The sequence below is a fragment of the Lepisosteus oculatus genome, chromosome 5 (assembly GCF_040954835.1).
Source record: "Lepisosteus oculatus isolate fLepOcu1 chromosome 5, fLepOcu1.hap2, whole genome shotgun sequence".
NCBI classification, from domain to species: Eukaryota; Metazoa; Chordata; class Actinopteri; order Semionotiformes; family Lepisosteidae; genus Lepisosteus; species Lepisosteus oculatus.
In genome coordinates, this window is record NC_090700.1 from 39,783,004 (window position 1) to 39,795,701 (window position 12,698).

The 12,698-nt window shown below is 46.1% G+C and overlaps 1 protein-coding gene across 2 annotated transcripts in view; it reads right to left on the minus strand.

Annotated features, from left to right (window-relative positions):
• The window catches only part of ahcyl1 (adenosylhomocysteinase-like 1), a 39,693-nt gene extending 31,640 nt beyond the window's left edge, over positions 1-8,053 (minus strand). The window contains exon 1 of one of the 2 annotated variants that reach the window (XM_015342555.2): positions 7,081-8,053. In XM_015342555.2, coding sequence (XP_015198041.1) covers positions 7,081-7,254 — 174 coding nt within the window. In that variant the 5' untranslated portion in view covers positions 7,255-8,053. The remainder of the gene's footprint in view (positions 1-7,080) is intronic. The other variant, XM_006628569.3, reaches the window with a different exon arrangement.
• Between the last annotated feature and the right edge of the window lie 4,645 nt (positions 8,054-12,698).

A 12,698-nucleotide genomic window follows, 5' to 3' on the forward strand; every position in this document is an offset into this window, starting at 1 on the left:
TCATACATACTGGAAGGCCCAAGAGCTGGGCACACATTGCTGCTTCACCCTGTCCACAGCCACTCTGCTACTACATGGCTGGTGGAGGATTCAAGTGAATCTGAAGAAATCAGGATTAGAAACTATTTTGCTGTCCCTAATAATGTAAAATACTGCAGAAAATGTTCAGCTGTATTTTACATTAACCATTTACATAAACTAGCAGTTTCATAAAAAGCACAGTAATGCTTTCTTGCATAATCAGATATGTATTGAGAATATAAGGCATACCATTGTATATATAGTGTTCAAACAATAAATCAGAAGCTGGAGAAAATCAAAAGGCCTGAAAAGTCAACGTGCTTGTAATTGATGGATTTGTGTACTGATGCTAATTAATGACATTTTTTTGTGTGTTTCTTCATCAGACATGAAAACCTGTAGAATGAACAGTCAACAACGTCTGCAAATCGCTGCTCTTTTCTATAGAGGCGAAACAGAAGAGCAAAACATAATGAGATCATATTGTAATAGGCACAACTTCAGAACACTAACTGCCTCCCTGTAACATGAAGCATTGCAGTGTGTTTGACACAATACTATGCTTTAGGCACCGTTATGTAAGACTGTAGAGTGCACCATTGGGGATAGAACACACTTCTATGCTAGGAACCTCCTAGCACTCAGAATCCACACAGGGATTGCCCATTCCTCCCACAACACATCGCCGCCTCGCAAACAGTGTTAAACAAGTCAACATGAGACAGGTGATATTTATTAAAATGTACAAAAATTCACAAGGATTACATAATGACTGGCAATGCTGAAAAGCAAACGTCTGTACATCTTTACATAATTCAACTTTTCACCATTCACCTGCAGAGAAAGATTTTGCATTACCGAAGATGAACGTTACCGCTCCTGGCGCCTGGCAGAAATTCATCAGAACGTGAGTACAGCTGCAGAGGAGAGGAGGTCTTTCTGTCCAGCTAGTTCATGTGCTTGCTAACTGCTCCTCATGTGGACTTTACCCTAATGGGTCTGTGCTGCCTTCCTGTAAGGACAGCCAGGAGAAGAGCAGAATCCCAAAGCACCTATCAGAATCCTAAAAGCACAGTGCACCTCTCCTGCAGGCTTCAGTGAGGGACCTGTGGAGCAGAACACTGGGAGGCAGGATAAATCCCCTGCTTCCCACCCCAAAAATAAACCTAGCGTGAACCGACTCGTCCATAATTCACAACAGATTAACACTGCGTGCTCCCTCCTCAGACCAGGACAGAAAGTGTCAGGGACATCAGCCCAACAGCAGAAGACGAGAAGAGTTACGAACGAGAGGCCTACGGGACTGCGTTCCCACTGACCTGATGCCTTTGAGAGACCACTCCCCCAGAGAGCCAGAGAGCATCTGGCTATAACTCCCAGGACCACCAAACCTCACAAAGACAATGGCAAACAGAGGGAAAGGGACTTTGAAAAGGCCCGTCCACTTGCTGTCAGCTGTGCTCCATGCAGTTCAGTGTTTGTTTGCAACAACAAAACAATATGAAAAAGGGGACAGCAATCATCAGAAATTAGATCACTGTATAAAAAATAATAGGGCCAAAAACTGAAATCCCCAGCTGTTATTACACAAGACTACGATGATGTCACTACTACATGCGTGGGAAAGCTTGTGAACACTACGCCTACATCCCTCACAAGGTCACCTCCAACTGCATCTTTATTTCAGACACGATAATGAATTAATTTTCCTAATTTCAGTGGTGGTGTGATTACTTTATGTGGAATAATATTTTACCATAAGCGGCTTGCATAACGCACTCATCTGTCACCTGCTCTTTATAGAGCTTAAGAGGAATGATTTTGCTCTTCTCCAGCCCACAGACTCTCAAAAACACTTCCACACGCTCAGCACTGAACGTGGGGAAAGAGTTTCTTTTTTGGGGGGAACATTACCTAGACAATTTCCAGGAAACGTTGAAGAAACTGCTGGATGAGACTTACTGAACATGAAGTTTTTCTACTAACATCCTATGGATCTATTGACTTTTGTAGCCTTTCTTTTATAATTCTCAAGAAAATAATAACTTTTTCATCACTGAGGAATAGTCTCATCATTCACCAATATACGGTATAAAATGCAGCTAGTTCAGCTAGTTGGTATAAAACTTTTTAGTGGTATTCAAAAGCTTTAAGAAGTATTGGTAATCAATAATAAATGTGGCATGTACCAGGTGATGTCAATTCAAGCACCTGGAAGCCATGAGAGATGTAACTAAAAACATCCTGAAGAAAAGACCCACACGCAGACACACAGGTCATGGTGAACCCCGAGCAGCCTGTTTCTGCTCAAACTGGTGACACTCCTATCAATCACCCTGGGCACAGGAGCATTGAGCTTCTTCCCTACAGTCAGGCCTGTGCCACGAGGAGGGTCCGCCAGCTCAGAAATAGGGGGACATTCACCGCTTTCCAATCCCTATCAGAGAGCGAGACCCCGTTCCCCAGCTCAGGCCAGAGAGCGAGACAGAGACCCCCTTCCCCAGCTCAGGCCAGAAAGCGAGACAGAGACCCCCTTCCCCAGCTCAGGCCAGAGAGCGAGACGGAGACTCCCTTCCCCAGCTCAGGCCAGAGAGCGAGACAGAGACCCCCTTCCCCAGCTCAGGCCAGAGAGCGAGACAGAGACCCCCTTCCCCAGCTCAGGCCAGAGAGCGAGACAGAGACCCCCTTCCCCAGCTCAGGCCAGAGAGCGAGACGGAGACTCCCTTCCCCAGCTCAGGCCAGAGAGCGAGACAGAGACCCCCTTCCCCAGCTCAGGCCAGAGAGTGAGACAGAGACCCCCTTCCCCAGCTCAGGCCAGAGAGCGAGACAGAGACCCCCTTCCCCAGCTCAGGCCAGAGAGCGAGAGAGAGACCCCCTTCCTATTCAGGAGGCAGGAGGAAATGAGCTGCACATCAACATGTCCATTTCCTAATGAGAAGAGAACCGTTCACAAAAAACACATCCACTTTGATCAGTGAAATCCATATTTTAAAATAAAAAACTCTCTACATGATATAAATTTCCTAATTTAGTAACACTGGTAAATGGGGTAATTAATCTGTCCCCGGTAAGGCACCAGAGGCATGAATATTCAATTATGTGCTACTCTGCAGCTGCTGACATCCAACACTCTACACTGTCTCTTTCAAGCTTGCTGTAACAAGACACTTGTCCGTCTCTCAAAAACCATCAAAAAGGCTCAGATTTTCGCTTTCTTTCTTAACTGCAAAATGCAGCTTTGCCTGGCTGGTGCCAGAGCTACTTTGAGCAAAACGAGTATGGATTCAGAGCAGAAGCAGGTTAAAAACAGACGAAACAAAAAAATGGCGCTCTTCCCCGCTCTGTAGGGGTTGGACCTAGGAATGATTGCTGAATTTTTGTGTCTCTCTTCTGCTGTGTGCCAGGCCTGGGACTGCCTGCACCGAGGAGCTCCAGCTGCCAAGACCCGAGTCAGTTTAGGGAAAACACATCCACAATCGTTCTCACATTCCATATTGAATGTGTTAATTCCTAATGGCAGCAGTGAGCTTCTTGAAAAAAGAGCTTAAAAGAGAAACGTAGATGCAAAATTAAATTAGCTTAAAATATTCTAAACAGAGGTGCGGCTCAACAAACTAGAGGTGTGTGGCATGAAACTTATCACCGTGTTTTGGGAAGTTGCACCTGAAAGTCTCCGAGGAGCCCACAGTTGTGAACTCCTGACTTTACAATGTCCCTGAGAACTACAGCTGTAAGTGGAGTCCTGCGTCATTCCCTGTGTCCTTGAGATTGATGACACACACACAGACCCACAGAAACCAGCACACATGCAGATACACACAGACACACAGAAAGCAGCACACATAAGATCAGATAGCCAAATACAATTTCTTGCATTAGGAATTTGTCTTTTTGCTTGCTATCCATCAAACACACAGGTACACAGACAGTTAGAAGCCTGGGGTCAGAGTGCAGGGTCAGCCATTTATATGGCGCACCTGGAGCAGGTGGGGTTAAGGGCCTTGCTCAGGGGCCCAACGGAGTAGAATTCCTCTGCCAGCCGTGGGATTGGAAACAGACACACACATAAAGACACACACACAGAGAGCTGCACACATGCAGACACACACACAGAGCTGCACACACGCAGACACACAGAGAGCTGCACACATGCTGAATCACACACAGACATACAGAGCAGCACACATGTGGTCACCCACAGACCAGTACCAGAGCCTGTGCCATTGTGATCAGAGCAGTAAAAGGAACACAACTCTTCTCAGCACGCCTTTGACAAGTAAAGGCTGTAAGAGGGTCTCCTGGACCAAACGACTTGGCAAGCCTGATCGTGAGGACCTCTCACCTGCCCTCGCCACCCAGCCCACGGACAGTGGAGTTAGGAGAATTGCAACACACTGGCTCCGCTTTGAGACAGCGAGCTGGGGCGAGCGAGCCAGGGGAGAGACGGCACAATGCCGCTCTTTGTGCGGGAGCACCCAGCGCAGAGGTGGATGGTTTCCCAGCGGATGAGACGGGGGAACAAAGCTGAGGCTAGACAATGGAACCACACAAGGCCGTGTCCGCAAAGCACTCGCTGCTTGGATAAGCCCAGGCACCACTCTGGGTGAGGCTGCAGTAACACACCTGAGCTCACACACCTCCCTCTAGCCAGAATGAGCAAGTCGCTTATTCACGTTAAGGATGGGGGCAAACTGGAGTCTGTCCCTGGCACAACAAGGCACAACCCTGGACTGGATGCAGATCCACCAGTGGGCATGCACGCACACACCGCACATACACACACACCTTAGAGACCATAATTAAGCTGGATAGCATGCTTTTGTAAAGTGGGAGGAAACAGGTGAAAACCCATGCAAGCCACTTATGCGACATGCATAAGTGCAACATGCAAACTCCACATAGAAGGGTCTCCACTCTGTAAGCCAGCTCAGGGGTCTGTGGATCTGCTGGGGCTAACCACCACGTCACCATGTCACTTCCTCGCCGGGCTCTCCCGGGTGCTTGTTTATTTAGACAAAGCGATGGGGGAAGCTCATTAACTCTGTCCTCTTGGACTTTCTGTCTCAGCTACCAGTGAAACTGCACACCAGCTCCTGCGTTCAACACTGTACAAACACGAGGCCTACAGGCGGATCAATGAAGAGCGAAGCCACAGCTAGCAATCTCCCCACTCCTCAAGAAAGACGTGCCGAAACATTTAAAAGTCACATCCAGTCACAGCTAGAATGCACAATGATTCTGACACTCTCAACTCGCTGGAGGAGCAGTCAAACTCCCTGCGGGCCGTTTAAATCCAAAGGAAACACCGTGAGCGTTCAGCACATACCCTTGACCTTTGGAACCACACACACACGAACACACAAGCAGCGCCACAGACCTCACCCTCTTCACCCAACAAACTCAACACTCCGGACAGCGTGACGGCAGCAGACTTCCGCAAGGCTCTGCAGGGCACAGCCCAGCACACGGCCCACAGGAGGGCTCGTTTCAATGCCCCGTGACAGGGCAGAAAATCGCAGCCTGCCTTCATGCCACCCAGACCGCGCCGGTCTCTGTTGAGACACGCAACACACCCGCCACAAGACTCTTTTATTACGTTGACCAAATCCAATGATCAAAAACAGTAATTAAAGAACTTTATTCACAAAAAGTAAGCTATTCAATTTGTGGTTTCGCCTGCCATGACGTTACATCATTGTTCTTCCAAACAATGATACAAGGAACCAGTGACTAAAGCAGGCCTGGCCCCGTTGCAGACAGGGCACGCACAGAAACCACCGGGGCTCCTGCAGATCGTGGCACTGCGGCTCACAGGCCACACACAGCGCTGGCGAGAGAACTGACGCCCTTCCAACCATCCACAGCACTGGGCAATTCCCATCCAGAGATCCTCAGACCAGTCCGGACGACAACACTGCCTCATGTATTTCACATACCGCAGGTGCTCGGCAGGAGATCCATGTCAGTGGCATTACAAAGAATCAATTCTGAAATAGATGCAGATGCGTGTGAACAGGCCTGGGGCTAAATAACCACCCTGTGTAATTGTTCTTGACGGAAACAGGTTCACACTGAAAACGTGGGCATGAAGTGTGCATCTGTGGCAAGCCCTAATTTGGCCTGTCTGATTACAAGCACTTTAACTGAGTTTAATTACACACCCGAGAGTGTTACAGAGGCATGTCATAGTACCACCTTCAAAGAAAGCTGCCTACCAGCAGAATAGAAGACCAAAAACTATACACTACACTTTGTATAATTACATCTTACTGAGTGTTTTTCGCTGCGTTTTTTTTTTTTTTTGGGGGGGGGGGGGGTATTAAGAACGTGTGAACCTCTTAAATTCTGAAATGTCAGCTGGTAATGCCACACAATTAGGTATGATCCCTACTGAGATTCTTAAAGAACTAATTCAGCCAACGAACTCCTTTCTCGGCACAGCCCGGCCAACACGTTTCAAAACAGTAATGTCAATGTCTCTAGCGGTTATACGCCATATATAGGAAGAGGCCCGCGAATTATTTCCTGTCAAATTCATCTGTCATCTACAGGCAACCAATTTAAGTACGTAAATAAAGAACATGTTTCCCTTTCACTGGGTACTAAGCAGGCAAGGCTAAAGAAACGACTAATCGCGAAACCCACCGCCGGGTGAACTACAGCAATCGATAGAAATGACACTGCGGGCTGACTTCGCGATCTCAACTAATCAATGCGCTTTACCTGTTATCATGATACTACACGACGCATGTACTCTGGCTCACACAAAAGTGCTTATCCTTATTACTGGCAGAACGGTGCCTTCTACTGTGGCTGTTGTAACACTACAAAATAAATAAAACATGTCGAGTTAGGTCCTCGTCTTTGATGTCATTAACAAGAGCAACAGAGATCCAGCCGAGTCGCACAGGACAGACAGACCGCACGCGTTTGTCCGGGACTGCGGGCTCACAACTCCGGCGTCACCGGCTGCAACTACAGCTGCAGCTACATGCGTGAACCCCGTTTTTAATCCAGCCCCCACTCCCGGGGGGAACACGGAGCACAGACGGGTCTCACCTTTTTGACAGGTTTGTGCGAGGTGACGGCGCTGAAGGCGGAGGACAGGTCGCCCATGTCGCTGGTCTTGCCCACGGTCATCGCCGAGTATTTCTCCGCCACATTCTCGCTCTCTTTCACTTCTTTGCTGGCCTGCTTCATCTCCAACTTCCCGTCGCCCGCGGAGTCCGACATTGTACGCTAGTTGGATCTTACTACTGTACTACAGTGAAGAGTAGCGCCAGGTCTGTCTCTGCTGAGGCTCAGATTACTGCCTTCGGAACTGACACCTCTTCTCTGCGGGCAGGAGAGGCGGTCCGGCTCTACTACCGCAAAAGCGCATACGTTCTTGTAATTGTGGAAGGATGTAAATGCACTTGTGTGATTTTTGGTCTTTTTTTTTAATAATTACTGCTGTCGTCACTGCAGCCTTGACTTTGCCTTTCCTCCGACGCGCAGCTACGCAACACCAACCGGCTGCGGGCGGCGCGCGAGGAGGGCTGGAAGAGAGACTCGAGTCGAGTCGCGTCGCGCGGGCGGGGAGTATGGGAGGCGCTGGGGCTGTTAACACCGGTTCACAGAAGCTGGTGCCGGCTAGGAAACTGCGACCGTTGTTTCGCCATTGTGGCTCACACGGCGCCTTAGCAAGACTTCGTGACACTCCAGCGCCAGAGCTGTAATGGCGTCAGTTGCAGAACCATGCAATGCTCCTTGAACTTAAAAATTAAAGCAAAGACGACTGCGGTATGCGAGACATTGCGATTTTACATTGTTTTTTAAAATAAAAAGTGCACCTTCCTACAATGATACTTAAAAGCGTACCTTACTTTGCGTTTATATATGTATAGGAAGGGTACAACAATCCGTTAAACCCATGCAATTCCTTATCAATTTAAAAGCAGCAAGCTAAAGATGGATAGCCTCTGTTTCACAAAAGCAGTACTTCATTGAGCCAGAATTCAACTTTAATAAAGGTGCACACTATTCGTAACGATCAGCTAGGATCATTAAAAACATTATGAGTTTGCAAATGGACAACAGAATCTGTCTGCATTTCTTCAGGATACAAATCTGCACATGAAAGTCAATCGAACGTGTAACTGCTTTATCTTAAGCAGCGTCTACAAAATTAAACGAATGAGACGCGGTGATTGCTTAGTTTTTTTTGTATCATATTTGTATCTGAAAAAAAAAACGCTTTTCCTGTGAAACTGTTTGAAGTGTATGGTTTTGAACATAAGATCATAAAAGTTTTTTTCAGCCTTCAGAAATAGTTTATTTTATTGGTGTCTGCCTGTTCCTTGTATCTACTACATTCCAATCCTTTGTTTTTATTTGTGATAATTTTGTCTCCTTTGTCACTATAAAGCTACTTTTAAAGGCGCTGTATAAAGATGATTTTATCCTCAGTTCCAAAAATGTTTTTTTCCCAACGTGTTTTAACACTAAACTTGGTATATCTGCATTTGACGTATTTTTTTGTCATATTAAGATTGGTAGCCAATTGATTATAAACAATTGTCATGGGAACACAGCGAATTCCGCTGTCAATTTTAACCAACTGGTAATCACAATTTTACAAACCCTTTGGTTTGGGTAGGGATCTGTTTGTGTCATTGTATAAGAAGTCGGTTCTGAGAGAGTGTAAGTGCAGAGCTCCTTCACCACAAACCCAGTATCCCATTTACCGGTATTTTCTCAGCCTCGTTGCGCAGCTGTTCCTGAAATTAAAAACACCGCGGCGCCACTTAGCGAACCGAAACCGAATTATCTGAACCACCGCTAAGCACGCACCTGAGTCAGCGACTTCGGGGCAGGGGCGTAGCCACGGGTGGGCTTGAATGATCCTAGCCCTACCCAATCAGTCCAAAGTAATTTAAGATCCCCCCCCACCCCCTTGTTTGTGTTCCATGATTTGCTTTTTAATGTTACGTGTTTGATTTTTTTTCATCGTATGTGATTTGCTATTGGCTCGCTTTATCTTTTGTGACCAATAAGAAAATTATGTAAATGTAGTGCGGCGGTGCATGTGTAGCCGTAACCTAATTGTCTATCGCTGTCGTCAGACGACCAGACTATCTAGCGCTAGGTTTCTATTTATTAGCCAACATGGCAAAACAAATGCATATATTTAGGTTTTTCAAAAAGCCGCCTGTAGATGACCAGACCAGTCCCGAAACAAATAAAGACACATGAGATGCTACAGGCATCTTGGGTTTTAGGGAGAACAGCCTGGCTTCCCGAATACAAGTGTTTCTGGAACGCAAGAGCACGCGTTTGCTTGTAGCAGCTCGATACATGCTCGACCTGTAGGAGTTAAGCACGGAGAGGTTTTAAAATTTCTCCTGTAAACAAATGATAAGTTTTGGAATGAATGCCTAACATTAAGAAAATATTGACGGATGGATGCGATTGTGCATTTTACAGATAACTATTCGGATCACCTCTAAATGCCCTGCAGTATTTTTACGTGAACGACGTTTACATAGCTAAAATACATATAAAGTATGTATTTGACGCTTTTATTAGCAGACCTTTCTTGCAATTAAAGGTACGATTAATTGGTTAGCACTGTAATGCGACTATAACAATTCGGTGTTAAGTCTTGTGGGAAGTCACGAATATCCAAATTAGCTGTCTTTTGGCATCGAAAATAGAATACTAATGTGGGTTTCATACAAGTTTAAAAGCATCATGAAGGATCAAACAAGATCTTCAGAACTTAATATTTTAATAGCTTCGCAGTTTTTCTTCTCATGGCTCCTCGCTCGATATTACCCTCGGATGCATTTACTCCAACCTCTGAAACGTGTGTGCACGTTCTTCTGGTATGTTATGCTCAAGTCCGCTCAATATTTAAAGACAAGGTAAAAGCTCCGGGAAGTTGCCCCCCCTAGAGACAGCAGAAATGATGAAACCCACCTCATTCGTTAGTGCTACGTTTGTGGCGTTAAAAGTAGCGTTTGTGCTGCTTTTGTTTCCGAGATATAGCACCTTGTTTGTTTGGGGGTCGTGACGTCACTCAGCACCCCTTCAATGTCGTATGGAAACCAAACCGGTCTCATTCGTTAGTGCTACGTTTCCTGCTTTCGTTCCCGACATATAGCGCCTTGGGTTTCCGGTGATCACGTGACCATGCACGGTGACTTTGACCTCCAGTGACCCCGTTTGCCGAGTTCAAGCGCTCTTTTACAGTTTTGCTAGTACCCTTAACATTTTAATAACAATCAATATCCATAAACATATAAGTCTCCTTAGATGTGAATAATACGAAGACATGACGCATGCCAACAAGTAACCATCTATGACATAAACCTGTGGTTGTAATGTACGTAAAATCACCGTGATTGCAAGATCTATGGTTTTTATTTTGTAAGGCACATTTTCCTTTTCTTTTCCTATCGTGACACACTGTTGCCAAACGCGTAACTGTGTTTGATACCATCGCGACAAGACCTCCGCAGCACGTCATGATAGGGACCCCATGTATATCGCATGTATATCGCGGCACGGCAGTGTATATCACGACTGGTGCCTTGCTTCCATGCCACCCTGGCACCGCTGTCGCAACAAAGGTCTCATATCAGGACATGATATACCCAGATAAGATATGTCGCGATATAGACAGGGGGTCAGCAATCCTGTCAGGGTATATCCCATCGCAACATATGGACTCCATGTCGCGACATGGGGGTGGTGCATTTTGTCACGGTATGTCATATCGCGATATATGGGCTTCATGTCACAACATGGGCATGGCAGGTTTTTTAATAATAATGATAATAATAATAATAATTTTTTTACATATCACCATATATGAACTCCATGTCGCGACATGGGGGGGGGTATTTTTGCCGGGGTATGTCATATCGCGATATGCAGGCTTCATGTCGCGACATGAGGGCGTGGCATTTTTGCCGGGGTATGTCATATCGCGATATGCGGGCTTCATGTCGCGACATGAGGGCGGGGCATTTTCGCCGGGGTATGTCATATCGCGATATGCGGGCTTCATGTCGCGACATGGGGGCGGGGCATTTTTGCCAGGGTATGTCATGCAGGCTTCATGTCGTGATATGGCGGCTGCGCATTTTTGCCGGGGTATATCATATCGCGATATGCGGGCTTCATGTCGCGACATGGGGGCGGGGTCGTTTTGTCGCGGTATGTTATATCGCGATATATGGACTTAATGTGGCAACAGTGGCGCCATGACAGTGATACGCCAGTCGCAATGGGTATCGCGATGTCACTCTTATCGTGACCTGCTATCGGAGTCGTGAACGCGCTGCGGATGCCATGACATTCGTTGTCTGCTATTCAGTTTTTACCTCAGTGCGACTTCTCTTGATTGATTAGTAATTGGAAACCAATGGATGTGCTACTGTATATCCAGCGTGCTCATACAGCACACACGATTAACCGGGGCTACAGTATTTTTACCAAGAAGAACATCCATCGCCCATGTCTCTACATGTTCTCGGAACTTCCGCTGTGACTCTTTACCCAATCAGAGTGTCAGAATTCTGACTCTTCATCCAATCGCGGCCCGAGCTGTTCGGGGATTTAGCCAAATACGGGTCTGTTCGAGCTAGCAGCGCCAGGTGGATCGCTTGTTTACTGTCAATGAGAATCTATTTTTAAAATGCTTTACTTATTTACAAAATAACTACATCGGCTTATTTTTTAACTTCTTTATTGATTCACAATGTCACGTACTCTTCTAAATAAATATTTTTTTTTTATTTGCGATATAACTGTCGATGCTGCTTTCTGTAATGAATACATGATATTGGGACAATTTTAATCGTATATTTAAGGTAGGGGGAAACACCTTCTGCTTTGTACTTCAAAAATGAATAGAAATGTAAAGTCTATGATCATTATATCTCGCGACACGTCCTATCTGGGTATATCATGTCCTGATATGAGACCTTTGTTGTGACAGCGGTGCCAGGGTGGCATGGAAGCAAGGCGCCAGCCGTGATATACACTGCCGCGCCGCGATATATATGCGATATATATGGGGTCCCTATCATGACGTGCTGCGGAGGTCTTGTCACGATGGTATCAAACACAGTTACGCGTTTGGCAACAGTGTGTCACGATAGGGAAAGAAAAGGAAAATGTGCCTTACAAAATAAAAACCATAGATCTTGCAATCACGGTGATTTTACGTACATTACAACCACAGGTTTATGTCATAGATGGTTACTTGTTGGCATGCGTCATGTCTTCGTATTATTCACATCTAAGGAGACTTATATGTTTATGGATATTGAATGTTAAGGGTACGAGCTAAACTCTATCAGAGCGCTTGAACTCGGCAGACGGAGTCACTGGAGGTCAAAGTCATCGTGCATGGTCACGCGATCACAGGACGAACAAGGCGCTATACCTCGGGAACGAAAGCAGCACAAACGCTACTTTCAACGGCACAAACCGGCACAAACGTAACACTAACGAATAAGGTGGGTTTAAGCGTTTGTGCCGTCTGTATGGGGGGGGCACCTTCACGAAGCTATTTTAAATACAATATTTCAGGCGGAATTTGAATCTTGCGTTTTGTTGTCCTCATAGTGTTTTGCAGTAAAATATTAACTTCAGAGTAACTCGTAAAACTACTCAACAATCTAAAA